The following is a 26,269-nucleotide window of genomic DNA, read 5'->3' as shown; positions in this document are numbered from 1 at the left end:
GATATTACTACTAAAAGCCTGTTGGATAACTTTGGCCCCTTTGTACACAGAAGTAATGGGCAAGGTGTTCTCAGAAAGGTCTGAGGCGCGTGTCACACAGAAATAAGTGATCTAATCTCCAGCTAAACAAACGTGCCATCTCTTCTGGCAGACTGACTGCCTTCAATAAACCTCCCCCATCTGTCAGGCCTTCTGTGCAGAGCAGGAAACTGCATATTTGGAGCTCACTATAGGCAGTCACACCAAGATAAGTGTTGCAACTGCATCTATGGGTTGCTTCAAGTTATGGTTAATCTTGTGGAGTGATTGTGCAGCTGTGCAGTGAATCAGGTCTATTCACTGCTGACAGAAAATGTTTGAGGGTTGTTTTTTTTTTTCTTTCCTTTGGTGGGATGGTTTTCCTCTGTATCAGCAAGCTGATCCGTGTCTCAGTGCAGCTGTATGATTGTTCTGATCTGGGGAGGAGGCACAAGGTAGGAAGAGTGGAACAGTCCTTTTTGTTGACAGTTTGCACTCGTTCTGTTAAGTGTAACGTGCAGCTGCATTCTGTGAAGAGCTACTCAAAAAAGTTGAGGATAGAGAACGTGGCTTTTTACTCACCAGTGACAAAAGCAGATATGTGGCAGCACAGATGAAGATGCTCACTCTTAATCTGCCAGAAATCTTACTATATAAATCAGTGGTGTTTAGAGTTGTGATGACCCATCCTCACACCAGAATGTCAGCTGGGAAGAAACCTTTTTCTCTCTTCGTCCTAGCATTTTCTCCATTGCAGCTGCCTAGCAGTGAATTGTGAAGAATGGGGACACATGCTGTGGGTCGGGTTTGATGTTGGTACCAGTGATTGAGAGACTTCTCAGTACTCATTACTAAGAACTCATCAGTAAGCCCGTTTTTCAATATTACCAGTTCTCTGAGCTTTCTGTTGTCCTTTTAATACTTTTGCTGCTTTTCTGTAACCCTCGATCCCCCCATATGTCTTCTGAGAGCTTTGTCTTGTACAGACTTTTTTTTGATGAAGGAAAACAAGAGCTCTTTGCTCTTCAAGGTGACCTTTCTTTAGAAGGGTTTCTTACTTTGGGGTTTTTCTCCAAACCCTTCGACTGTTGATTTTGGGGGAAAGGGAGGAACAGTGTGTTACATTGTCCCACCAAGTGTTCCTTTGGTCTGTGACTTGTGTTATCAGTGATTTGATTTCTTAGGGTAGTGGAGGTGTGTCTGTGCACAAAATTTGCTACCTTTGCCATGCCTTTTGCCTGCCCCTCAACAAAAGTAAAAATATAAAACCTAGCAGTTTTATATTAGTGCTTTTGTAACCAGTTCTTGTCTGGTTTAAGAAATTACCTGCGTAGTAGGAAGAGTCTTGATTTATGGAAGAGAAAGAGAAAATACAGATTAGATGAGAAACTAACATTTGCAGTTAAAATAGGTATAAATTCTTCCTGTTCTTTGCTGCTTCTGGATGGCCCTACCCTTGTGTTAGTGAAAGAGAACCCAGTTGTACATGATGTTGCAGTTTTCTAGAAGAGGGGAAAAAAAGTGCATTAAAACACTGTTTATGCCTTCTTGCTCAGAAAGACCTTATTGTTGACTAATGAAAAATACCTTGGCATTCCTTCACTATCACATCTCTTCATATCAGTTGTCTTGAACTGAAAGGGAGAAACAAAGAATTTATTTCTCAGCTTCACCTGAACCTTCAAAAGCAATTGTATGATTAAGTTGCAACCAGTTTAAGAGAACTTAATGTATTTTAAAATTAAATACTTTTTTTAACTGAAGGGTTTTTTTCAAAACAAGCTTCATTTGCTGAGAGTTTTTTTATTTATTCTTAGATGATCCAAAGCTAAAATCTGTTTTAAGTATGAGAGAAGAATTGAAAAAAGTCAAATTATACCAGAGATTTTATTTTTGTCTGATTTGCATACCCGAGTAAATTTCCCAGTGGAAATTCATTCCTTTACAAGAATTTTAAGCCTCTCTGGGAACAAACTTGTCGTCTTCACTTTTTTTTTTTTTCATAGACTTTGGAAATAGTACACAAACTTCACCAATACCTGCAAGTTACTGGGTGAAAAGCTCTGAATGATACGGATCACTGGTGTGAGCCTGAAAGCTTGCAAGGGAATTTCACACTCCTGTTTCAGCTGGAGTGTTATATTCTGTTGAGAAATCCTGTTTGAGCCAGGATGTCATACCGATGGCTGGATGCAAATAAGTAATATTATACTTTTCAGTCGGATGGTTGCTGTTGCACTGTGCACATAGTTGCTGTCTATGGATATTTTGGACTCTCGCTTTGGAAAGCGTACAAATCATATTTATTGCTTGTACTGAAAGTCAGAACACTGCTTTAAGAAAATTAAATGCAAAGTGTGTAGACCGTTAGCTATTTCACTGTAAGCTCTGAAATGTTTCCCGTAAAGTGAGTTATAAAAGTACTGGTGAGGGTAAATGCAGGAGATGGGATTGCTCCTTTAACTGTGTCTATATGGCAATTGGTAAGGTGTAATTTTGCCTTTTTACTGTATATTGAATGTGTTCGGGGCTTTTGATCAGTTCACTGTGAACTTCTTAAACTGAAATAAAAACTAATAAAGAACCTACAGTTTCAAAGCAGAATTATTCTTGTACGATTTTTTTTATAAACAATCTGCACCTTAAGGATATGAGGTTTTCCCTCCAGCTATTCACTGCAGGTATAGAGTTTGGAATTCTTAGAAAAACCTGCACTTCCATTTTAAAAATTGCCCGCAATAAGTGCCTCACTTAGCACAGTTTTTTAGTTTAAAGGGTGGTGATTCTGAAGAACGTTATATTTGTAAACGCTGTAAGAGCTTACAGTGAAATGACTTTCAGAAATGCAGAATGCTGTAACTTGTAAAGCTCCCTTATGCTCTTTTTTCCTTCTTGTTTTGTTTTTGTTTTTTCCAGGTATGCATTCCTCAACAGCCACAGAACTGTTTGTTACTGGAGCTTTGCCAACCTCTGGAACATTTCCACCAACATCTGCTTTATCAGCGTATCAGCATCCCAACACTTTCAGCAGTAGAAACTTTGCTACTACCCCTTCTCTTACTCTTCAAGATACTACTTTCAGTGCTACATCAAACGGTCTCTTAACTACCCATGATCCTTTATTACAGATTAAAACCTCGCAAGGCACTGTCCCCACCGCTTTGACATTCGAGCGCCTGGGCGGTTCTGTGTTAAGTACCAGCATCCCACCCCAGTCATCAACATATCGCTCCGCTCAAGAATCCGCGCCCCATCTCTTGCAACCTCAGTTTAGTTTGTTGCCTTCGACCCTTGGAGGAGCCCAGCAGGTGTCTCAGGCGTACAGCACGTCTGCCTTTACCGGTTCCACCGCGTCGATCGACAGAGCGCTTCAGCGAGAATGTAGTGTCATTAAACACCATCAGCGGCCTTCAAGCACTCAGTCTGTTCAGCCTCAACTGACTGTTTCCCAGCATTCCTTACACAGCTATTTGACGAGTACCAGTGGAGTTAATTTTCAGGATACCTCCAGGCACTCGGCGTTATCCTGCAGTCCGGTTGGAGATGTTACTCAGGTGAGCAATGGAGGACCACAGCAGAAGACTCCTCAAGTCACGGTGGAACTCGCTCAGTCGTACACATCTGCAATTCCGTCGCCTGGTTTTCCATCTGCTTCCACAGCAAAAGTGAAAAACTGTTCCATGAAGCAGCCTCCGGGGTCGACAAAGACCCCCAAACCTCAAAGTGTAGCTCCCACTGTGCAGACACAAAGCTATGCCAAAACTGCACAAAACCAGAGTTCTGTCATTACAGGCCAAGCACAGATCTATTCTACAGCACAACTCCCGAGCCTCTTGTCAGTCAGTCAGTCCCAAAACTATGTTTCCTGCCAGGCTCAGCATGTGCCACCTGTCAGTCACTCGCAGGATTTCTCATCCAGCAAGGTTGAGAAGCTGCCCTCACTGTATAAAACATTGACTTTTTCTGGGCAATCCCAAACTATTACTTCTGATAGTCAGACTCTAAGTTACTCCTCAGAGGAACAGGTGTTGACCTCAGTTCCAAATGAGAACTACTCTGGGCAATTGAGGGAACTTGCTTCAGTCAGCCAGTCTCAGAGCTACTCTTCTAGTCACTCTCAGGGTTTATCTCCAGTTACCCAGTCCCAAGTTAATTTTTCATCTCAATCACAAGTTTTATCAGCTGTTAGTCCTTCAGAAAGCTATTCTTCAGGGCAGTCTTTAACATTAACATCACCTTCTCTTTCCTTTAATGCCTCTCCTCGGGTACAAACTCTTCCAGCCTCGAGTCCTAATCAAAGCTATATTTCTTTACATTCTTCTCAGAACTCCCAGTCGCAAGAATCCTCCTCTCCACAGTCTCAAAAGTTTTTACCATCTGTCCAGTCTCCTTTTGCATCCCCAGCTCATTCACAGACGCTGCAGAACAGCAGGCCTTCCTCAGAAACAAAGGCCTATGTTAAGAGGAAGTCTGACTCTAACCTGTACGCCTCATCCAAACAGGAGGAGGAGTTGTCAATGCAGGAAATGCAGGCGTTGCAACAGCAAGCTGCTCTTGAACCTTCCACTCAAAGCCTAACTGAGGAGGAAATCAATGCTCAGGATGCAACATATAGGGTCTCAAAAGCAAATGACAGATACTCTCAAAGCGTGATCAGAAGTAACTCTCGCCTTGAAGATCAAGTTGTTGGACTTACTCTTCAGGGAACAAAAAAAGATGAGAGAATGGCCAGTTCTGTGGAGCAGCTTTCCCAACACATTGGCCATATCACCAGCCTGAGCCACGACATGAAAAAGACAGCGAATTTAATGCGAACAACACAAGTGACTGTGAGCGCTAAGGAGCTGAACCAACAACATTCTCTGATGCATAAGGTACATGAAAGTAAGACTCCAGAACAGCAGGGCCAAGTCATTAGTACTCCACCACAGGTCCAGTCTCACGCTCTAAGGCACGGCCATCAGCTGTGTCTGCCCAGTGCCCAGGTACTGCTGGAGTCAACCTGTGACTTGCAGATCCTTCACCAGTCGATACTGCAGTCGGGTTTGGGACAGGCAAAGGCGTCGCCGCAAGTGCAAAGAATACAGAGTCCTCAACAGGTGACACATCCGTTCCTTCAGATGGATGGTCATATTATTCAAAGTAATGGGGGTCATTCTCAGCAGCAGCTTCATAGTCAGAATTCAGAAGTAATGAAAATGGACATTTCTGAGTCTGCAAAACCACTACAGCAACATCTGACAGCAAAAGATCATTTTACTCAGACAAATCAACATGATTCAAAAAATCAATTTGTTTCTCTTAGTTCAATATGTTTCCCAGAATCTATACTTCTCAGTGATGAGAGGAATATATTATCCAATGTGGATGACATCTTAGCAGCAACAGCAGCAGCCTGTGGAGTGACTCCGTCTGACTTTGCCAAATCAGCTTCTAATGAAGAGGAAATCCAGACTGTTGAAAATAGTGAGGAGTCTAAAGCACAGTTCCGATCACTGGATGTAAGACATGTGTCTTCTGTTTTCAGTGCCTCACCTACTGTAGTTGGGAAACCAACAAGCAGAAATAATATTTCTCTGAATGGGGGCCAGATTACTCTAAATCTTACACCAGTGTCAGCAATACAGACAAAAACTGTGAACCTGGATCAACAGCACATTGAAACTTCTGATCAAAATGTACCAACAAGAATGACCTCTCCCACCCTTGGTCCTGGTCAGGAAGAGCAGGAACAAGGGGCCGTTCGAGTTAAGAAACAATCCAGCATCAGTCACGAATCTGAAGAAGATAATGATGCTTCTGTTGATGGTACACTGAATGCGAGAGACACAGAGTTTGTTTCAAGTGGTAGGAGCCTGAGTGAAGAAAGTGCTGCTTCAGAGAATGATTTTAATGTGGGTGGTGATGATGGTACATTAGCTGGTAACCAGTCAAAGGTTCCGTTGCAGCCGCTATCTGTGCCCCAAAGCGGAGATGGAGCCATTAATAGAACTGAAGAAGAATGCCAAGATTTAGCTCAAGGGAACCTCCAGAAGAAAAAAAGCAAAGGAAAAAGCCAAAACAAAAATCCTGCAGAAGATGACAGTGCAATTCAGAAACAGGTGAAAAGAAGCGGGCAGTGTAAACGTCAAAATTCAAGAGGAAATGACTCATGTTTCACGTATTCCTCTCCTGTTTCTGAAAGTTGTTATGATACTTACCAACATCAGGAAAGAATGAGGCAAAAAATTAAAGAAGTTGAAGAAAAACAGCCTGAAGTCAAAACAGGATTTATTGCATCTTTTTTAGACTTTCTAAAGTCGGGGCCTAGGCAACAGTTTTCCACTCCAGCTGTGCGAATGCCAAACAGGACTAGGCGACCAGTTACACAAATAGTTCGTGCCCCTTGCCTACAGTCCTCTGCAAAGCCTCAACCAGCAGCAGCAGCAACACCTGTAGCTCCTGAGGTTAGTGGAGAAAGTCCGACCAAAAAAGCTGATGAAGAACTTAAGAAAAATTTAGAAACGTTGCCTTCATTTTCTTCTGATGAAGATGATTCCGTGGGTGGTAACCATGATCTTCAGAAGAGCATCTCTACTGCATTGTCAGCCCTGGATGACACATCTGATAGAAAGATCAAATCAGGTAAAATGGTTACTACAAGTGTGTATGTTGAAGGAGATTTCTGTAGCTGATGGGGGGGGAAAAAAATGAAAAATTTTAGCTGTCTTCAGGTAAAGGTTTTGATTTGTTTTGGTTTTGACCGTAATTAAGAGTTTTGTTCAAAAGGTGTATTGACTATGGACTGAACTAGTGTTTTCCACAAGTAGAAAATATGTAAATAAAATTTTTCATGTTACTTAAGTAGGATTCTTCTAATGCCAAAAAGTTATTTTAGCCTGGAGTTGGAATAATACATGTGTTATCCTCATTTCTGACTTAGAATGCTAAATATGATTTTTCATCTGGAAACCTCAGCAAACCGTCATGTCAGAGGTTCTAAACCTGTTTTTAAAAAACTCAGGCAAGAAAACATATTAATAGTTGCTATCAGCAGGCATTAAGCTCTTTCTAGGTAGAGTTAAACATGCACTTTCTGTGATGATAACGTTGCACAAAATATGTTTATGAACCAACTTTTGCACTTGTAAACTGAGCACTGGTTTGACTGGGCTTGTCCAAGGTGGGAGTCATTTGAGTTTGATTTCAGCCATAGTAATCAGGGGTGTTGCAACTCCATGTTGATAATACATTGCTAGCAAAAGAACAAAATCTGGGAAGGATTGTTTTGGGCAGGGAGGGGCAGACAGTAGCCACTGTTCACAGTAATAGGTAGTTTTCCACACACTTTTCGGTTTCATTTGTGTTACATCTGTTTATTTTGAAGTATTTTCAACATACAACATGTTTTTGCCTAGATAGACCTTTTCAGTCAGGTTTATTTTTTCCTCTGGTAAGCAATTAGAAACTATCCAGCCAATCCCATAACTGTACTAATTCAGGAGAAATACCATTGTCTTCCAAAATAATTACAGGGAGAAAATGAAACATTCCTTTTGTCTTTTCTCAGGACTTGGGACCTGTGACCCACAGGCTGATTCTTAACAAGATAGAATTAAGTAATGGTTTCCCTTTTTAGATTAAAGAAGAGAGGGAGATTTTTTGTTTTATCTAGGAGTGATGTGAGTTACTGAAAAATACATAGCAAAACTGAACTTAAATTGTAATAATCAGACCTAAGATACTGGGAGAATATTGCAGAATACACGATATGCTAAGCAATACTTTATATTAATTACTATTCTGTATTCTTCTATGTAATTGGTAAGTTCATGCATTTTGGAAAGTCTGTTACAGAAGATGAAGTTCCTCCTGTGTCATTCAGTTGAATATGTATTTTAAACAAGCAATCAGTGACTGCTTTTCTTCCCCAAAAGCCAAAATGTGGACAGTGCCATGGTGTGAGCCTCTTGCTGAAGTTTGTTAATTTTAATAAGCCATTTCTGCCTACAACATCCAGAGGAAATATTTCAAAGGGTTTTTTTGTTAGGTGGGAATTTTCATTAGTATTTTATTTGAAGTAATTTCTTTTACAGTGTTACTGTACCTTCTTTATTATCCACAAGGATGTAATGTTTATACCACCCATTTCTTGAATTCACCTTCCTGATTTGTGATGTACAAGATTGTTCATACGTTGTACAAGATGCTTAGTAATGACATCTTTCTTACTTGCTGGTGTTTTACAAGTTTTCAAATAATTCCCTCTTTTGTCTGTTTTTGCCAATAAGTATAGAAAGACAAATAGTAAAACACAGTCTTTTGTTGATAGTATTAAACAGCACATGTGTCTTCATCTGGTGTTCTGAAGAATGTGCAACTATACTTGGGGAACTAATAATGCTGTGTCTAATTAAAGCTGGCATAGCTTTCACTGAACAAAGAAATGGAGCATATTTGCAATAATATGATGTGATATATCCAGAAGAACGTATTTCATGGCTTAACAATTTTACTGAATTGACTTAATGAATCTTCACATATTCGGTATATATAGCTTTTGTATTGACACGTTAATTTGACATGGAAATCTTTTGTTTGGAGTCACTTCTGTTAAAATATGTTACGTTATCTTTTTTATAATTTTCCAAGTGAAAAAGTCAACAATTAGCAGTGATCGTAACAAAGCTGTAAAATGGTTATTTTAAGTTTCCTAAGTGATTAGTAATTGTCTTATAGGAAATATAACTTGATTTCTTTTATGTCAACAAGTCAGTATTAAAATTAATATGTGTAGAAGACTATAAAGTAATATCTAAAAAGGATTCTAATTCTTTTCAGGTGGGAAAGAATAATAATTTTGAAAGGTGGGACTTTCCTTTGGCTCTTTGGAATAGAGGAGGAGAAGAATATTCTTTCCCTTTTTTGTTTTGTATCATCAGTTCTCATTGCTCACCTCTGTTGAGGTGCTCTATTAAAAACCATTAGGATATTGCCAAAGTTTTAATCTGGAACTTCCAGTTACATTGTCATAAGATGTGAATGATAAATGTCCAAAAGTCATTCAGAAAATGTTTTCCTATTCCATGTGTGTTTCTCTTTCTGTAATCCAGTTTAAAAAAAAACTTGACTTATCAGCAGACTGGAAACAAGATTCAGTGTTGTGACCTTTACTGTTGTGCTTGCTTATTGCCACAAAGTACAACAGCATTTCCTGGTGATCTGTCTGTAACTATCAAGTTGTTTTCTAAAGCATTCATCTTTGTTAATCCCAGATGCTGACAGATGCAGCAGTTTAATACAAACAGAGGTATTTAGCCACAGTATTTTTGGTTTTGTTTGAGGTTTAGTTGTGGCCAAGATACTGCTTCTATTTTAACTCCTAGAACAGGTGTTTTTCCTAGAATAGTTGCTTTTAATATATATTGTAACAGAAAAGAAGAAAACTCTAGTTCCCGTGTTACATTGCTAACCCTTGATAATTTGTTTAACTAAAATATGGATTTTTTCCTTCAGAAACTGAGAAAGGGACAGTTGTCACTCCTGCTGCCACCACCACTACTGCTGTAATAAAGCAGGAATCTCCCCAGACAGCTGGCCCTGTAGGCAATGTGCAGGAGAAAGTGAATCCAGCTGACCCCTTAAAAGCAGCTCAGCAGGATGCTGTGACCACAGAACAATTGGCAAAAACGCAGGAGACTGTGGCAATAGAAGGATGTACTGACGAGGAGAACACGGACAGTGGAGGAGAGGGCATGTACAGAGAACGTGATGAATTTGTAGTGAAGATTGAAGATATAGAGACACTAAAGGTAATCTGAATATTTGCTGGGGGGAGAAAAAACACATCATGAAAAAATCCTGCTTGTGAATTTAGCCTCAACAAACTACCGAGAGGGGAGAGGCTGCATATTAGTTTTCTGTTTCTATTCTAATATTCCCTGATTGCTGCCAGAATGCCTTAAAGGGATCTTTCTAGTGCAGATTGCCAACGTGTTTTGAATGTACATGACCCATTTTATGCTACAGACACTGTAAAGTAAATCTGCTTGCTGGTAACCCCTGTTAGAACTTGGAATTACCTGTCTGAATATTCAAAAGCAGAAATTTTTTCACAGGCAGCTGACTGCCTTTTTTTTTTCTTTTTCTTTTGTTAAGAAGATTGGACTAGACTTTCAAGTGTAAGGTATTGAGGAAATGACTTTTAGATTTTTGCAAAAGATCTTGATTGTCTTCTCTTTTTCTTTTTTTTTTGGTAAGAAGTTCTGCTTGGTATTCCAAAAAGAAATGGCTTCCATAAGTAGCCAATACAGCTCTTCACATGAGTTTATGTGAATTTCCTCGTTGTCTTTGATTTCTTGGTTTGGTTTGGTTTTGTTGCTAATTCATTTTAAATTCTGCTGAGTGTTTACCTTTCCTTTGGTGGCTATCATAGCCAGCAATATTCTTAATCTTAGAAAATTTGTAATACTTTTGATTATTTGTCTGTGTTCATCCTCTTGTGAGCTGCAGTTTTAAATTAATTCATGTAGTTTTGTCACATAAAACAAATGCTATCAGTTTTAGATATTCCCTTGTCACTTATAAAATGGATTAAAGTGTGTTAGGAGATATTTTGAATTTCAGTTTTATTTTAGTTAGTTGAAGAGTCATGAAAAACTAACCAAATACGACCAATATGACTATATGTTTTTCCAGAAGGAGTTTATTTGAATTAGTCATTTTGTGTAGGATTTACAGAGAATTCTCATTAAAGATAATAATTACAAACTTGTCTCAATGCAAACAGCATGCGATGACTGGGGGTTTGAAATTTCAAATTACCTATTTCAACTTTATCCCGGTTAACTTCCTCAAAAATATAGTCCACAAACACATTTCAGGAAGAAAAATAAGCACTGTTTTGAGCAAATAACTTTATGTTCTTACAGGTTGCTTTGCAAACAGGAAAGGAGCCTCCAGCTATCTGGAAAGTACAGAAGGCTTTACTGCAAAAGTTTGTTCCTGAAGTGCGAGACGGACACAGAGAGTTTGCTGCTACTAATAGTGTAAGTCTTAAAAATTCCTTATGAAGCCCCATGGGAACTGATTTCCTTAATGGAAGTCTAGGAAACAAAATAAGATTCTGGCATACATTCTTAGCAATCATCCTTGAGGAGGGAAAAAAAACCCGACCGATTTCTTGACTTCCTCTGACTCAAATTCTCTCTAAATATATTCATGGGCAGAGTTTTTGCTTTCCAATGTGGATTCTTTGGTATCATTTAGGGTGCATAAAGGAACAAGTTTTCCCAGCCAGAATAAAGTCAGTGGAAACAGGCTCGTGAACCAACTGCTTTCTCCAATAGAAATGATAGAGGAGGATACAATTTCAACAGGCAGCCTCTTGCCAGGCAGATAATCCTTTGGGGATAACACATGTGGAGAATATAATAAGGGGAGAAAATGAAGCCCAAAGTACCTCTGGCCTTATTTTCCTTAATTTTAAATATAATCTAGAAATCTGATGGAGAATTTTTCTTAAACTACAAATGCTGTTGAATAGCATATCCATTTGGTATGTAAACCCTTTTTTTTTTTTAAACTGACTTTTTTTCTTTGGTATTGACATTTTCAGTTGTTAAACTGACTAATTTTATTTAACTGAAACACTTGTGGATTTTGTTGTGGTTTTTTTTTTTTCTTGTAGTATCTTGGGTATTTTGGCGATGCAAAAACAAAATACAAACGAGTGTACGTGAAGTTTGTTGAAAATGCAAACAAAAAGGAATATGTGAGAGTGTGCTCAAAAAAACCACGCATCAAGCCTGTACAGTCAGCAAGGTAATTTATTTCAATTTGGTTTTCATTTTGCCATATTGCTTTCCTATTAAGAACACACCCATTTTAATAAACAGGAGTTATAACTCAGGATTGTTAATTCTGCTTGAAGTTGGAAACTGAGAACTGTCTGTTTTGTTTTAAGAAATCAAATATAAATTACTGCCATGTCAAGACTTCCCTACCTTGAATCTCTTCAACAATGATTTATTTTGGAGGTGTCAGGGTTCCACATGCCATTTTTGCTGTCATCTTTTGCCACAGAAGCCTACTGATGTAATGATTTTAATTTTTTGTGTGTTGTTTTCTCGTATCCTGAGGACTTGAAAAGTTAGGTATGTTTTTCTGGATTGCTTTAATGACTGGTCTGTCCTAGTATACTAGTAGTACCATGCTTTCTTCTCAGTCCTGGGAAGTTAATTTAAAACCAGATCTTTATTGCTGTGCTCTTCATTCAGGAAAGTACTGGAGTTTTAAGTCTAGTTTGCTCTCAAAGAAAGCAGTGCCATCAGATAATCAATCTTATGAAATAATCTTGATCTACTTAAAACTGGCTAGGATTTTGATGCTCTTTTTTTCTTGGGCTACAGAAGACTGTTCCAGAACCTGTTGCTCCAGTGCTCTGAAACAACCCCATCTTTTAACAAAACATGATTGTGATCAACTTGTATCCATGTGCCCTTCTCTCAGTTCTACTTTGGGCTTTTCTTTCTGTTTTTACTGCATGGTGTATTTCTGGGTAGCAGTCAGATCCCACCTCTGTCTTTGTTTCACTTAGGCTGGATTAAACAAGGTCTTCCAATTTTTTAGTCTGGGGCGAGCTTTCCATTCCTCTCATCAACCTACTCTCTGTTGTCTCCATCCATTTTGGTCTGAAATCTTCACCTCTCACAGGTGACTTAATGTTATTCTCAGTGTTCCAGAAAATACAATGTCCCTGCTGTACATTTCACTGCTTTCCCATTTGAACATTCCCATCTTGACAAAAATCTTGCCTAGTGCTTCCCAGAATTGTATTCATTGCCATGCTGTCAAAACTGTGGTGTGTTAGTCCTAAAATACATAACTTTGTATTTATAGTATTAATATTCCTGTTTGTTTTCCTGTTGTGAGTGGTGGGAAGAGAAAGGAGAGGAGTTTTCTGGTTTCTTATTCTAGTCTTCAAGTTCCCGCATTTCCTTCATTTCTACCTGGATGATTTTCTCTCCCATCTTTGTGCAGATACAATATCCCAAATTCACTTTGTCAGCAAACCTCAGATATCATTGATTACTAATATTTGTTCAAGTGTGTCAAGTCTGATTTTTTTTTTTTCATTAAGTAGTCAATTTTAATATTAGCTCCAATCTCCTCTGACTCATAAACTACAAACATTGGACAATTTAAAATTTCTATGCCTGTTTATCTAGTTATAAAGTTGCAATATTATTTAATCATAGGTAGCTGAGAATAATTGTTAAGCATTATATCAAAAATATAGTAGTATAGTGTGTATGACCTAATTCCCAGTTACAGCTGACAATGAAGTAAGTGTATATAATCAGTGGGGATTATAATATGGTTAAATAAGAATATGGCTATTTTATTAATGCCAAATCTTGTGTGGTAATTATTTTCATCAAGATCATCTTCATAATATTGCAGGACTATTCATTGCAAACCTAGTAATAGCAACATCAAACCCCCTGACCCACCAACACCAAAACCAACAGCAACAAAAGTCTCTTCCGTGAAACCCAAAGCTAAACAGCCAAAAGTTAAGGCTGAACCACCACCAAAGAAAAGGAAAAAGTGGAAAGAAGAATTTTCATCTTCCCAGTCTGATTCTTCACCTGAGGCCCAGAGCGAAGAGGATGGTGAGTGAGATACCATTGCTGGCACCTGGGCCTGTTTGAACTTCACTGAGAAGAGTATTATCAAATTGCGTTGTTTGACTGTGAACATTTTTCTGTACTAGCCTCAGAAAGTAAATTTTAAATCCAACAGTGCCATGCAAAATGAGTTTCTTAAAACTTTTTGCTTGCTGTTTGTGTATGAGCATAATTGAAGTTATCTTACATGTAACTTATCAGGGAGATAAATATACTTTTTACTGCTTGCTTTCTGCGATAGGTACAACTGTAAGAGGAGAATCCAATTTGATTTTTTTAATACATCTTAAGAATGAATTTCTTCATTAATTTTCCATTGCAACTGCGTGTCATGTCAAAAATAACATTCCTGCAATGTTTGTCTCCGTGCAGATGTGGGCAGAATTCAGATGCTACTGTTTTTTTTTTCAAAACCCAAGGAGAAAAAACAGTTGACTTTTTTTGGCTGCTCCGTTGCTTGTCTGAATGCCAGCTGTTCAATTGGAGCCTGCTGAGCAGATCTGCTGTTAAGACATTCGTGGAACGTTGAGATTCCATGTTGGCAGGAATTCTTCAGAACAGAAAGGGAACTTTCTGAAGTTTGCAGTCTTTTGTAGAGGTTACCTGTGGTAGCAAATACACAGTGCATTTTTGCAGGGTCCTTTTGGTTTATTTCCTGTGTGTTTGAAGCAAAGCTGTGTATTACTCATGCTTTATACTGCTGCATTTCCAAAGCATCTTGATTACTTTTAAATACAGACAAGCTACCACTGGTGTGCTGGAACACTGCTTCTATGAGAACAACACCTTTAAAATACTATTTTTCAAGCCAACTTGCCCAAGTAACCATTGATATGTACAACTGTCCATGTTTAAAATCTCAAGTCACCTGGTGACGATAGTCATCCATAGAAATGTATAAACCCAAGGAAGTTTAACAGCCTTGATAGCTAAATTACTGAAAACCTTGGTGCCAGACATGGAGCCTATAAAAAGCTCCAGAATGCTGACTAGAAGTGATGACTGCTCCATGTGCATGTTTAAAATTGCTGTCTATGAAAAAAACAAAAGCTTCCTCAGAATAAGCGCAAATATGCCCTATGTTGCTTCACTGGGAAAATTTGTTTTATGTGTTTTTTTGTGAGCTGAAGAATTAGGTGGGATTGGCTTCAATGGTATGCAGGCTCCTAAGTGATATTTGAGCTCTGGAATTTATTTTTTGTCTATTGGACAAATCCAAATTCTGCATTTTTGGGATGTACTTGCATTGACATGAAACCTGCACTTAGGGCATTTCACTTAACTGAAGTTATTCATTCTCCATTTTCTCTAGACTTTCAGCTACAGTGATAGAAAAATGTCTAAATTCCATAAATTTATAATCTAAATGCTGATAGTTAAAAAAAACAAAAAAAAGACCTGAACCATTTGTAGCATATTTGGTGTCTGCTTCTGTTTTTGGCAGATAAGCAGTTTATTACAATTGACTGCACTGAGTTTTAATCTCTTGAGGTGCCAGTAGGGGTCACTTGTGTTTTAAGAGAGAAGCCTTCAGTTTTGAAAAGCACAGATATTTGCAGGATGATAATGGGAAAAAATTCATTCTTTTCTGATTCATTTTCAGAGGTTGTACCTCCAGCTCCCCTTGTTACTCGCTTTTTGAACACAAGAGCCATGAAAGAGACTTTTAAGAGCTACATGGAGTTACTCGTTAGCATTGCCCTGGATCCCGACACAATGCAAGCCTTGGAAAAGAGCAATGGTACAGTATGTTTAACATTTGTATGTTCTTACTAGATTTTAAGGTTATGAATCAGTAAATCAAATGTTTTGGGGTTTTTTAAAAGAAAAAACCCACAAGCCTACTGAACTCCTAGTTACATAACCTCGTCTGAAGAACACTACACAAATTATTTGTGTGTGTGTATATATGTTTTTGCTCTACCTCTTTCAATAATCAAAGTAATTTGCAAATACTGTTTTGTTTGTTTTATTATATCAGACTTGTGCTGTGAACGTCAGAACTGAGCTCTTTGTTCCTGCCATTATTATACTCTAAACCTTAGCAAATATTTATTTAAAATTAAGAGAGTTTCATTCTTGCTGCTGTTAAAAATTCTACTTTTCAAACTCTGAAATCTTCAAATTCTTATTAAAGAAAACTATATTAATACACACTTTTTCTTTGAGGACAAAATATTTGGACTTATTTACCCTAGCAGACTCCGGGATACAAGTGGAAGCTTCTATTTCTCAAAATTCAGGAAAACACTCCTGTATAAAGATCTCAAAAGAGGAATTATTTCATGTAGTTGCAGGCTGTTGTTTTGTACTATATTCTGTTTGGCTGTATTTAAAAAAACCTGTTTTCTGTCCTTTCCATTCCTGGTTTGCTCATATTGTGCATCAGTGCACACTTACCTCAAGATTTCAGACCCATGCATTATGTCAGTAGTCCCACTAAAAGCAAAGAAATTGGCTTTAGAGATAAAAGGCTCCATACTGAGCTGTAAATTTTCATTCATGGCCACATGGCTGTGTTCAACTGTATATGGTGCAATTCACAGTGGTTTATCAGATAACTTTTATCAGTAAGCACTTCCCTCAGTTTCTGTTGTTATAAATGCCAGCAGGGTCATCCCTTGTAAAATGGAATAACAAACGTCACAACCACAAACTTGTCTCCATAAAACAACAAAACTATCTAGGAGGAAATGGTGTGAAATTGTCTCTAAAATTTATGCACTGTAGTGCTCTATCTTAATTTTTTCCTTTGAGTGAAGAAAGTCAGAGAAGGAGCAGGAATGCAGCCAGCAATTAAACTGCATAATATCTAGACCAGCTTAGTGGGCTGGTCCGAAAAATAAGATCTTTCTCTCACATTTCAAATTAGTTTATTTGCAAATTGCTTTATTTTTTACTTTCCACATTGTGTAATAAAGGGTCAAAGTATAGATTGAAGATGGATCTCGTTACTGTGCATCTCTTAATAATCAACTGCTGTGGGTTTTTAATGTGTCTTTTTAGATGAGCTACTTTTGCCTCACATGAGAAAAATTGATGGTATGCTGAATGACAATAGGAAAAGGCTGCTTCCCAAATTACGCTTGGATCATGCTTTCAAGGTATTCTCTTTCAAATTCTAGGATTTTTAAAAGTCATGTCATAAGTAAGCCATTGAATGCATACTGTGCAGGCACAACTTAACCCCAGAAGGCACACTTTTAACAGAAGTGAATATGGATTTGAAAGAGATGCTATAAATTTAGTACTTGTATGTGGCATTTGGAGAACATTTTGTGATGGAGGAGTTGATACTGCAAAGGTAAAGTTCTAGTTTTACTCCCCGTGCTTTCTGGTTCATTCTCAAGCATTTTTTTTTTTCTTTTAAGCTTCTCAAATTTGCCAAAAGCAAATCTGTTTCCTGTCCTTCTAGAGCTTTTGGTTAAGTGATTGTGTTGCCTAAAAATAAACTTTTACATGAAGTAGCTGTGCTGTGGAGCAGATGTCTGAACCTCTTTGAAATAGAGAACATGATCAGAGGAGTTTAAAACCAGGACAGAGGGACTCAAGAACAACTCATTTGTGTGCTCTTTCATGTATCTTCAGCATGGAAGGTTGAGAAAAGTGTGGATAACAAGCCCATAATACAGCAACTTTGACGCGGTAATAAAAAAACAGGTCTGGATGTGGACAGGGAAGAGAGAAGCCGTAACATCTCAGTAGAGAGAAGGTAAACAGGAGGATAATCACTGGGGTTCCTACTGTTCCCACCCACCCTCCAAGCAACAACGCAGGTTTTGCAAGTGCAGTGAAGTGAATTAAGGGGTTTTTTGCTCATAAGATCATTTAGGTAAGGAAAGACCTTTTAAGGTGGTCAAGTCCAACCATTAACCCAGCACTGCCAAGTCCACCACTAAACCCTATCCCTAAGTGCTACATCCCCGTGTTTTAAATACCTCCCAGGATGGTGACTTCACCATTTCCCTGGGCAGCCTGTGCCAGTGCTTGATAACCCTTTTGGTAAAGAAATTTTTGCTAATATCCAATCTGCACCTCCCCTGGCACAACCTGAGGTCATTTCCTCATGTCCTCCCACTTGGGAATAAAAGACACCCTTTTGTCAATGTCTGTAATCAGACTGATTATTTGTTCTTGGTACAGTTTTGAGAACAACAACAGTAAAGCAGATTTGTCTATCAACACATCAGACCAGACTTGCTGTTTTGCCTTTCTTTACCTGTCTTTTTGCTGCCCAAGGTACAGGGACACTTGGAGAATTGTGATGTCTTTGTACTGCTGTGAGCTTGCTTTTGAGAGCTAAGTGCTGAGGGAGATAGTAACAGACTTTAAAGTTGTGCTTTGTCATCATGAAATCTTTGAGAGATCCCTTTCCCCCCAACCCATTCCTGGTAAGTCTTGTGGGACATAAAGTGACATTGTTTCAGGGATGAGAACATCATCAACCAGTGAAACAGCTGTAATTCACACAACTCTTGATCTTTTTAATGTTAGTTATGCTGTTTTCCCAACAGCTGAACACTTTGTACCTGCTAGAACAGAATTTCTTGGGGCTTCCTCCTTAGAGTAGGAAGGCATGGGGAGGGCTGTGTATTTTTAAACCATACACAGAGCTCCAGAGAAGGTAACATGTGCTAAATCTCCATTTCTATTTTTCTTTTGTGGTGAGAATTTTGTGTTAATAGTTATTAATATAGCTGCTTCTTTTTCACTTGTCTGTGCAGAGAACACAGGCCAGTTAAGGTGGGCTACAAGTTTGTAGAATTCTAGTTACATTCTCAGTACACAAAAAGTGAGAGGTAACTGAGTTCCCAGTTTAAGGGGAAAAAAGCTAATATAATTTTCTGTAATACCAACATATACAACTGCTTATTCAGTTGGAGTTCATAATGAATGCAATAGCTTTGCTATGTGTTCACTTAGAAGCAGATTATGTAAATATTATATCTCTAAAGTTAACTTAAGCCTGTATTTCATCATATAAGCTGCAAGAATTTAATGGATGTAAGGAAGGGATCTGCTTGGGATGTCATCTGCAAGATAAAAAAACTCTTATGTTTTTCTTTGGTATGAAGGTACCAACTTGTGCCATCCTTGGGTCAATATTTTGGATAAAAATGAAATGCCTATTTGTCATCTACATATTTTGTGTTGGTTAGGAAAATGTGTTTAATACTCCTTAAGATCTGGGTTAATTTGATCATTAATGAAGATCTGTTTCTGTTCTACCTTTGATCAAATAACTGTTTCAGATATTAGAGCTGAATGAGGCACTGAAGAAAGCAAGAAGTGAAAAATATCATTTGTCACTCACAGTTATCATTCAGTTTGAATGGTTTTACTATTCTTCATTGATAGGCATGGATAAATTTATTATTGGTTTTCCACTGGACACAGTTAATATGGAATATATTATCACTGTATTACAAACCAGACACTGAACTTAGCAGTCAGTGTTTGATAGTTTTGCCTGTATCATATTTTATAGTTCTAACAGTTTATTGTGTCCTGTGTGAAATAGTTTTTATAAAAAGTTAGGAAGTATTACCATTGCCTTAGTTGAAGCTCAGTAAGCGAAGCATCTTAGCTGAATTGTGCAAACTTCATTTGAAAGTAATTATCACCATTTTGGGTCTCATACTCTCAAGGATGTAGAAATCACTAGTATTTTCTTCTTCATTCCAATCCAAATTTGTCCAGTTTAGGTAATTTAGGTAATGTAAATTGTTCCAGCTCTTGGGAATTCTCCAGGGGAAGGCAAAAGTGGCCAGAGCCCCCTGGATACTCAAAATCAACGTTGAGAAAAGCAATTACAGTGGATAGAAAAACTAAATAATTGAAACCTGTTGAAGTTGTACCAGTTTGAAAGCACTGCAATGAAACCTGGGTATGGACAGCTTGGCTGCTCAGGGTTACTGCTACCACTGTGCAGCTACCTCGTGTGCTGTAGATCTTACAGCTTTTTACTGAGAGGTTTGTTTAATAAAGGAAAAAATTACAGATGTATATAAAGAGCTAATAAATCACAGGCAGGGGAGGTTGTTGAATTCTAGTATTGTTTGTTAAAATAGAATACAAAAATTGAGTCAACTTCATATTTTAACCCGATAGTCCAAGTCCTTAAACATGGATACATTTTTCTCTGTGCCTCTTTTTCTGCCTCCTGCTGGAGTATAATACAAGCACGTTCATTTAACTTGAAACATTGTTTTTCAGGACCAGATTATGTGGCACAGCAGAACTATTTCAAAGCAGCTGCTAACATAATGCTGCATTTGTACAACAAAGTTGTATTCAAATTGACTCATGCAAATAACGTAGAACTAAAACTGGTAGAAATACAGTTCACTCCCCTGACTTAATATGTCTGAAACTTGTGCCTCTTTGAGCCAGCCTTCTACTGCACTGTGCATAAGCTTTTCTACCTTACAGATATGATAAGAGACAATTAGTTTGCAATTTGCAAAAGATGGGACACAAAAGCTATGAAAATATTTAGGCATCCAATCCCTGTTACAGTTGGTAGACTTCCTGTGCCTGACTAGGCATTAAATACTTAGGGATCTTCAAGGAACTTGGCCTTGGAGATTCTTGTGTAGAAATTGCCCAGTAGAGCCTTTCTTTTTTTTTTTTTTTTCTCTTTCTAGTGAGAGAATCACAGAGGATAATCTTGAGACACAAGGAAAGGATCTTGTGGTCTTGAAAAATTATAGTAGTGAAGAACAGGCGATCACACTTTCCAAACTATATGGTTGCATGATCTGATAAAGACACTTCTTCAGGTCTTTGTGGAAGAACAAATTTTTCATAACAGGCTGCACTCTAAACTTTTCAAAGAAAAATGGTCGATTTGTCATCAATCTGGCCATCCTTGATTTTTTTTCATAATCCTCTGTCTTTATATGCTCTGTTAAAGAATGCTTTGGAAAACTTTCCTGAACTGACGGTGATCACTCGGGACCCCAAGACAAAATGTGGAGGAACGTCTGTGTCTAAGATCAAAATGAATGGGAAAGCTTACAACAAAAAAACACTGAGGGCTTCTAAGTCAACCACTAAATTAGCACAGGTGAGTCTTCAAAGGGGTTTGTTGCTGCCACCACCTGACTTGTCATATGATAACCACATTTACATTTACAGAAAATGCTGCTTCATGTATTAGGTGTTCTGGTAGGTTTATCAAAATATAAAATCTTGGAGTGAGGTGCTTTTTCTGTAACAAAGGGATGTTAAGAACCAACATTAAAAGCAGTACATTAAATCATTATTTTAACTCATCTGCAAAAGATAGTTTGTCAGCCTTCTGGGCTGTTGCTGAAGCAACACCATTTTACCTTCAGCATTGCAGTTGTGGTGAAGTCACTGCATAGATCACAGTAATAACAGTTCCTTAGACTTGCTGCAAAATCTCTAAAATAAATGATACAATGGCTTCTAGATCAAAAGTGAAAAATTAGTGTTAATAATGTAAAGTCTGAGATTAAAAATTGAGCTCTGTATCGCTCCTTTCCTCATTTCCAAAGACAGAATGAAGCTGTGTATCTCAAAAAAAAAACCAAAAAAAAAATTAAAATCAAATAACATTAAAAAGCAGTGTGGTAAAAACTGGAGATGTACACAGTGTTTATTTCCATATTATTCCTGGGGAACACTATAACTAGATTTTGGCTGGGTACTGGCTCACATAGGCTGACTAACCTCCTAGTAGTAAACAGTGACAGCTCAACAAATGACCTGTAAATGTAGCTCACACTCATATTTCTTGTCAAAGTAACATATTAGGTAAGTACAGACCAGCCTTCTCAAGCATAAAGTGTGTGCTTTTTGCAGTGATACCCATCAGTTTGATAGAAAAGTATTTAAGCTTTGGTAATTCTTGCAATAGTTCTTGAGAAGGAGATGTCTTGCCTCTTTTGGACTTGCAGTGCGTTCAGGATAACTGAAAGCATTCCCAAACCTGATTTTGATAAAACAACATGGAAAGCGGAGATAGGAGATAATTATGATATATATTAAATTACAGTTTGCCAAAATATGTCAAAATAATGATTTGAATGAAGTACTGAATTTCTGAATTGTTGAAAAAAATTGTTTACAGAAGAAAATATCTGAAATATCTCTTGGTAAATAATGTGAATTTACATAAAATAATTGTTCTTTTTGCAGGAGTTTACAGTAGATCCAGAAAAAATACAGTTGTATTCTTTGTATCACTCACTCCATCATTACAAATATCACATATATCTAACATGTAAAGAAGAGGTAAGTAATTGTTCTCATTGAGCTACTTTTACATGCATTGAGGAAATTTATTGAGGGAATTGAGTCCACCTAGAGGGACTGTCCTCATCTTCTTCAGATGAGTATGGATTGAGGCCTCCTATTTTGATTAATTCTTTATGGCAAATAAAAGGGTACACTGAGCACATACATTGCCCCTCATGGGCACTGCTGCTCAGAACATTCAGATATGAGGCTTTCAAGGTTTGTATGATTCCCTGAACTATTCTTCACTGTTATCCAAAATAAAAAACAAACAAACAAACAAAAAAACCAACAAATTTTATCAGTGTGTGTAACTCATCAGATCTAGGAGTTTATTTTGTCTTAGAATGCCACTCCTTTGTTTTTTCTGCAAATCCTTGTTGGAAATATTTCAGGTAGCAGAAATACAAGAGTTGAGCTCTGGCTTGGTTGTTAAGAAATGCATTTGGGGGGGCATTTCCTCTTGTTTTTAAAGCACAGAGTTGGGATTTTTTTCCAAAGAAGGTTCATATTTAACTGCAGACCTATAAAAATGAAAATTCTTAAATTCTGGCAGCCTTACGTGTGTGTGTGTGTGTGTATGTGTGTGTGAATCTCTCTCTCTCTCCCTCCTTCTCTTTTTTTTAAATAGATTTCTTCTGTTCAGAAGACAAGTGCAGACCTAGGCCAGGAAGAGATTGTGCAGCTGTGCATGAAAAACATCAAATGGGTGGAGGATCTTTTCGAAAAGTTTGGTGAACTTTTGAATCGTGTCCAGCAGAAATGCTCATAACAAAAGTGTATCCCAGATCTCCCATTTTTTTTCTACGGCACTAACCTGATGGAACAGAAGGCTCACAGAGAGAGAGAGAGGCTCTGATTTCTTTTACAATGCCAGACTGCTTCTTGTTCGTAGCCATTTTTATTTCTCCTTATGGAACTTTGTGCCTTGGCTCGTGCTAAGGACAAGTGATGCTGCCAAGGAAATCAGTCCTTTGAAGATGGAACTAAACGTAAAACCTAACCACATTTTTAACCTGAAGAGTTATTTTCTATTTTGTAAACTATTGGATAACTTAGTTTTATTTTCAGAAATGTTTTTGACAAGTGATAAAGCATGCACTACATATACTTTTTTCTTTTTTTTTTTTATTGCTGAACAGATAACAACACCTAAAATACTACAGATTTTTCCATCCCTGACTAAGCAAGAGAAAAGTCAGCGTTTGGGTGAACTAATATTTACATGTCTGGCCACCAAATTTAGAGTTTTGTACATTTTGTGAACAGAGCCGGGGTGACATCAGTTTCTGCATACGTATATTGCCATCATAAAATCCAGAAATTTCATTATGCTTTATGGACTCCTTTTACTATTGTCATGTTCAGGAGACTGAACATGGAGTTGGTGCAATCCTATGACTGCTTTTGTGTCAAATTATATTGTAATGAAAGACAATGACCTTAACTATTTTCCCTGTTTTGAAGAAAAAAATATTTTCCTTTATACTGTGTTTTTTTTTTTTCTTTTGGAAAAAAAAAAGAATTCAATTGTACATTTTATCTCACTAATAGTTGTATTTTTCACAGAGGAAATATTGTGGTTAAAATTGTTACATGTATCTTTGTAATACACTTTCCATTGTTTTCAGTAAATCCTATTCATTTATATGTTGATTTCATATTGTAAACTATGTATCTCGAGGTAACCCTTTTGTTTATACAGGTTTGCTTCAGTGTTAACCAGAATAATGCATAATGCATACTAGACTAGTTTTGCTTTAAGTGTAGTTGTGTTAGACACTGCAATTATTTTCTGATACGTGAAAATAAATTTCTTACTAAACTAGCACTTGATTAACTGAGAGTTTAAATGAAGAGCTACTACACTTTATCTTGGTCAACAAAGACTGTTGATTGAAAAGACTTATATGCAGTGTTAAACACAGCTTACATAATTGTTTGTAGAACTGGCAGTTGCAGAGCTGTTCTCTTTTTGGTGCCTTTCAAGTCTTCAGACATCTTTGTAGCTTCCCCCCCCCCCCCTCCAGTTTGTTAACAGCTAAGTAGTGCCACTAGTCACACTCAGACAATGAATGTAATGGGCTCTAATCAGGAGAACATTTTCTTTAAATTTGCCAACAGAATGCCTTACTGAGTCATTCACAATGGATATGTACTCTACTGGCTTCCTAAAAGAGAAAAAAAAGTCATGTTGGTCTTTTTTCAGATAATGTAGAGAAAAAAAAAAAAACTTCATTCCTTTATCCTTTCACTGCCACTTAGTGCCTTAATTTCAGCCAAGAAAGCAGGGTTCACTATTCATTGGCCAAATGAAATAATGTTCATTGCCATGGGACCTTTTCCCCATGTTTTGATCCTGTTTAGTTGTTAAATATTCATTAGACCGTAGAAGTATAAAGAGTTTAATGAATAGATGTGAAAATGAAATTATTTGATCTTGAGTAAGCAAATAGAGGTTTGAATATTAAAGTATGTACAGAATTTTAGCTGATTAGATGTAGAACCTTGTAGGATGTTTACCGTATTTCCAAAGCTTTTCATCCTTAAAAAGCAATAATTCTCCTTTGCAATTTGTATGCAGACTACAATGAACAGAAATTGGTATGTGCTCTTGCCTTTTTTTAAGCCTCTCCGTAGTGGTTTTGCTTTAAAAAAGGAGGCCACGTGTTACTAAATGCATTGTGCTACTGCTATGTCTGCAACTATCAAGGAGAGTGAGATGGGTTTGGGTTTAGGAAGAATATGCAGATTTTTAGAGCAATCATGGAGCTAATTAATTTTCACAGTGAAAAGAAGGGTAACCACAGGGGTGAAGAGTTTCAGTCTTACTCAGTCTGGTAGGAGCTGGAGTTTATACAGTGGAAACCAAACAGCAAAATTGCCAACCTTGGTAGCAATCAGATAAAACTATTTTCATGTAAATATGCACACTGGAGGTATGGTAGAAACGTGCCTGGTATACTCTTAAATCCATAGTGGGGATTCCCAAGTTTCCTTAGCGTATTCCCTTATTGGTGGGGTGGTTGGCAGTGTGTGTAGATTCAGGAGAGGTATTTACTTGCCCAGGCAGAGTTCTGTTGTCCCATTGCAGTGATAGGCACAGCACAGTTTGGAAATTCCTGGTCTGTAGCTCTAAAAATGATGAGGATACAGACTGAGGGAAGAATGGAGTCGGCTCCTTGATTGGTGTAGTGAAGAGCTCATCAGACTTTGCCTCTCTCACACCCCTTCCCTATATAACTATGAAGCAACTGTTTGAGAGAGGTCTCTGTGCTTTCTGAATGATTCCTGTACCACTACTGTGTGCTTACTCTAGGGTTTTGAATCCAGAAGTAGCTTTAGGAAGCTGCTTTCAGTCCTTAAAAGCTGAAAAAAAAAAGAAATGAGAGGCTTTTGGAGTAGCTTGTCCCTATTTTAAAAAGAAGGTAATTTTAGCAACATTTAAAAAAAAACAAACAAAAAACAAAAAGGAGGCCAGGATGCTCTGCACTGCCATAGAAGGTGACCTGGCTTATTTTTGGCTGTTTTATTCTCAAGGCCAGTTAAACAAGCACTGTGCCTGTAGAAGACAGGGAAAAAAAAACCTGTCGTGAATAAAAGTAACTGCCCCAGTCTATTAAAGATTAATATAGTGGAGCTTCCATCTTTGTCTTGGGCTGCAAAAATGGTGGCTGAATTATTGATTTACCAAATTAGAATAAGTAAAAACGTGGAACTCTGAAGTGTGGTGAAGAGTCATAAATCAAAATAAAGCTTCATTAGTGGGATTGAAGAGGGGTTTTTTTTATACTGAAGCAAACTTAGGAAAAAAGTCAATGTACAAATTACTTTTTTTGCACAAATACTTTGCTTTGTTTTGTTGCATTTCAGGTAATTAATTCTGCACCCACACTTCAATTCTTTTTCCCTTGAAGCAACACTGAGGTCTTCATCCCTTAACGTCTGACAGTGGAAATTAAGCACTCATTTGACTGCAAGAGAAGATGCACTAGGAAGGAAAAAAGCCCTCCTTAGACTATGAATTAGCAAAACAGGAATGAAGTTAGTTGCATAATCTGTTATTTGGTTTTTAATTTCACTTCCCTTCTTTTCGTGTGGCATCCCGTTCTACACAGGGTTTGGTTTTATTCAAGTACAGTATTTCTCTTAAAGGCAGGTTTTCTTTGAGATGCTACTTCCAAAGTTTTGCTAGCAAAAAAAAATCAGAGGCAAAATTGGATTGAGGAATTGTTTCTGAAAACAGCTAAGGACTTTAGGTTCTCCGAAGTTCTGTGGCATGTATTGTATTCATATATTGTCGAAATGAAATACTA

General features: G+C 37.6%; 1 protein-coding gene across 4 annotated transcripts in view; it reads left to right on the top strand.

Moving 5' to 3' along the window:
* The window catches only part of QSER1 (glutamine and serine rich 1), a 43,137-nt gene extending 17,459 nt beyond the window's left edge, over positions 1 to 25,678 (top strand). For 2 of the 4 annotated variants that reach the window (XM_027663348.1, XM_027663347.1), the window contains 10 exons: positions 2,935 to 6,642; positions 9,514 to 9,809; positions 10,929 to 11,045; positions 11,687 to 11,820; positions 13,462 to 13,673; positions 15,292 to 15,429; positions 16,695 to 16,792; positions 20,605 to 20,757; positions 21,855 to 21,950; positions 22,585 to 25,678. In XM_027663348.1, coding sequence (XP_027519149.1) covers positions 2,935 to 6,642; positions 9,514 to 9,809; positions 10,929 to 11,045; positions 11,687 to 11,820; positions 13,462 to 13,673; positions 15,292 to 15,429; positions 16,695 to 16,792; positions 20,605 to 20,757; positions 21,855 to 21,950; positions 22,585 to 22,725 — 5,093 coding nt within the window. In that variant the 3' untranslated portion in view covers positions 22,726 to 25,678. Of the gene's footprint in view, positions 1 to 2,934; positions 6,643 to 9,513; positions 9,810 to 10,928; positions 11,046 to 11,686; positions 11,821 to 13,461; positions 13,674 to 15,291; positions 15,430 to 16,694; positions 16,793 to 17,276; positions 17,401 to 20,604; positions 20,758 to 21,854; positions 21,951 to 22,584 lie in introns of those variants that run through there. The other 2 variants (XM_027663349.1, XR_003530895.1) reach the window with 2 other exon arrangements.
* Positions 25,679 to 26,269: the final 591 nt, after the last annotated feature.

Source organism: Corapipo altera, unplaced genomic scaffold (assembly GCF_003945725.1).
Source record: "Corapipo altera isolate COAL_440 unplaced genomic scaffold, ASM394572v1 100, whole genome shotgun sequence".
Lineage (NCBI taxonomy): Eukaryota > Metazoa > Chordata > Aves > Passeriformes > Pipridae > Corapipo > Corapipo altera.
The sequence above is the reverse complement of the archived record's forward strand: the minus strand, read 5'-3'. Positions and strand labels throughout refer to the sequence as shown.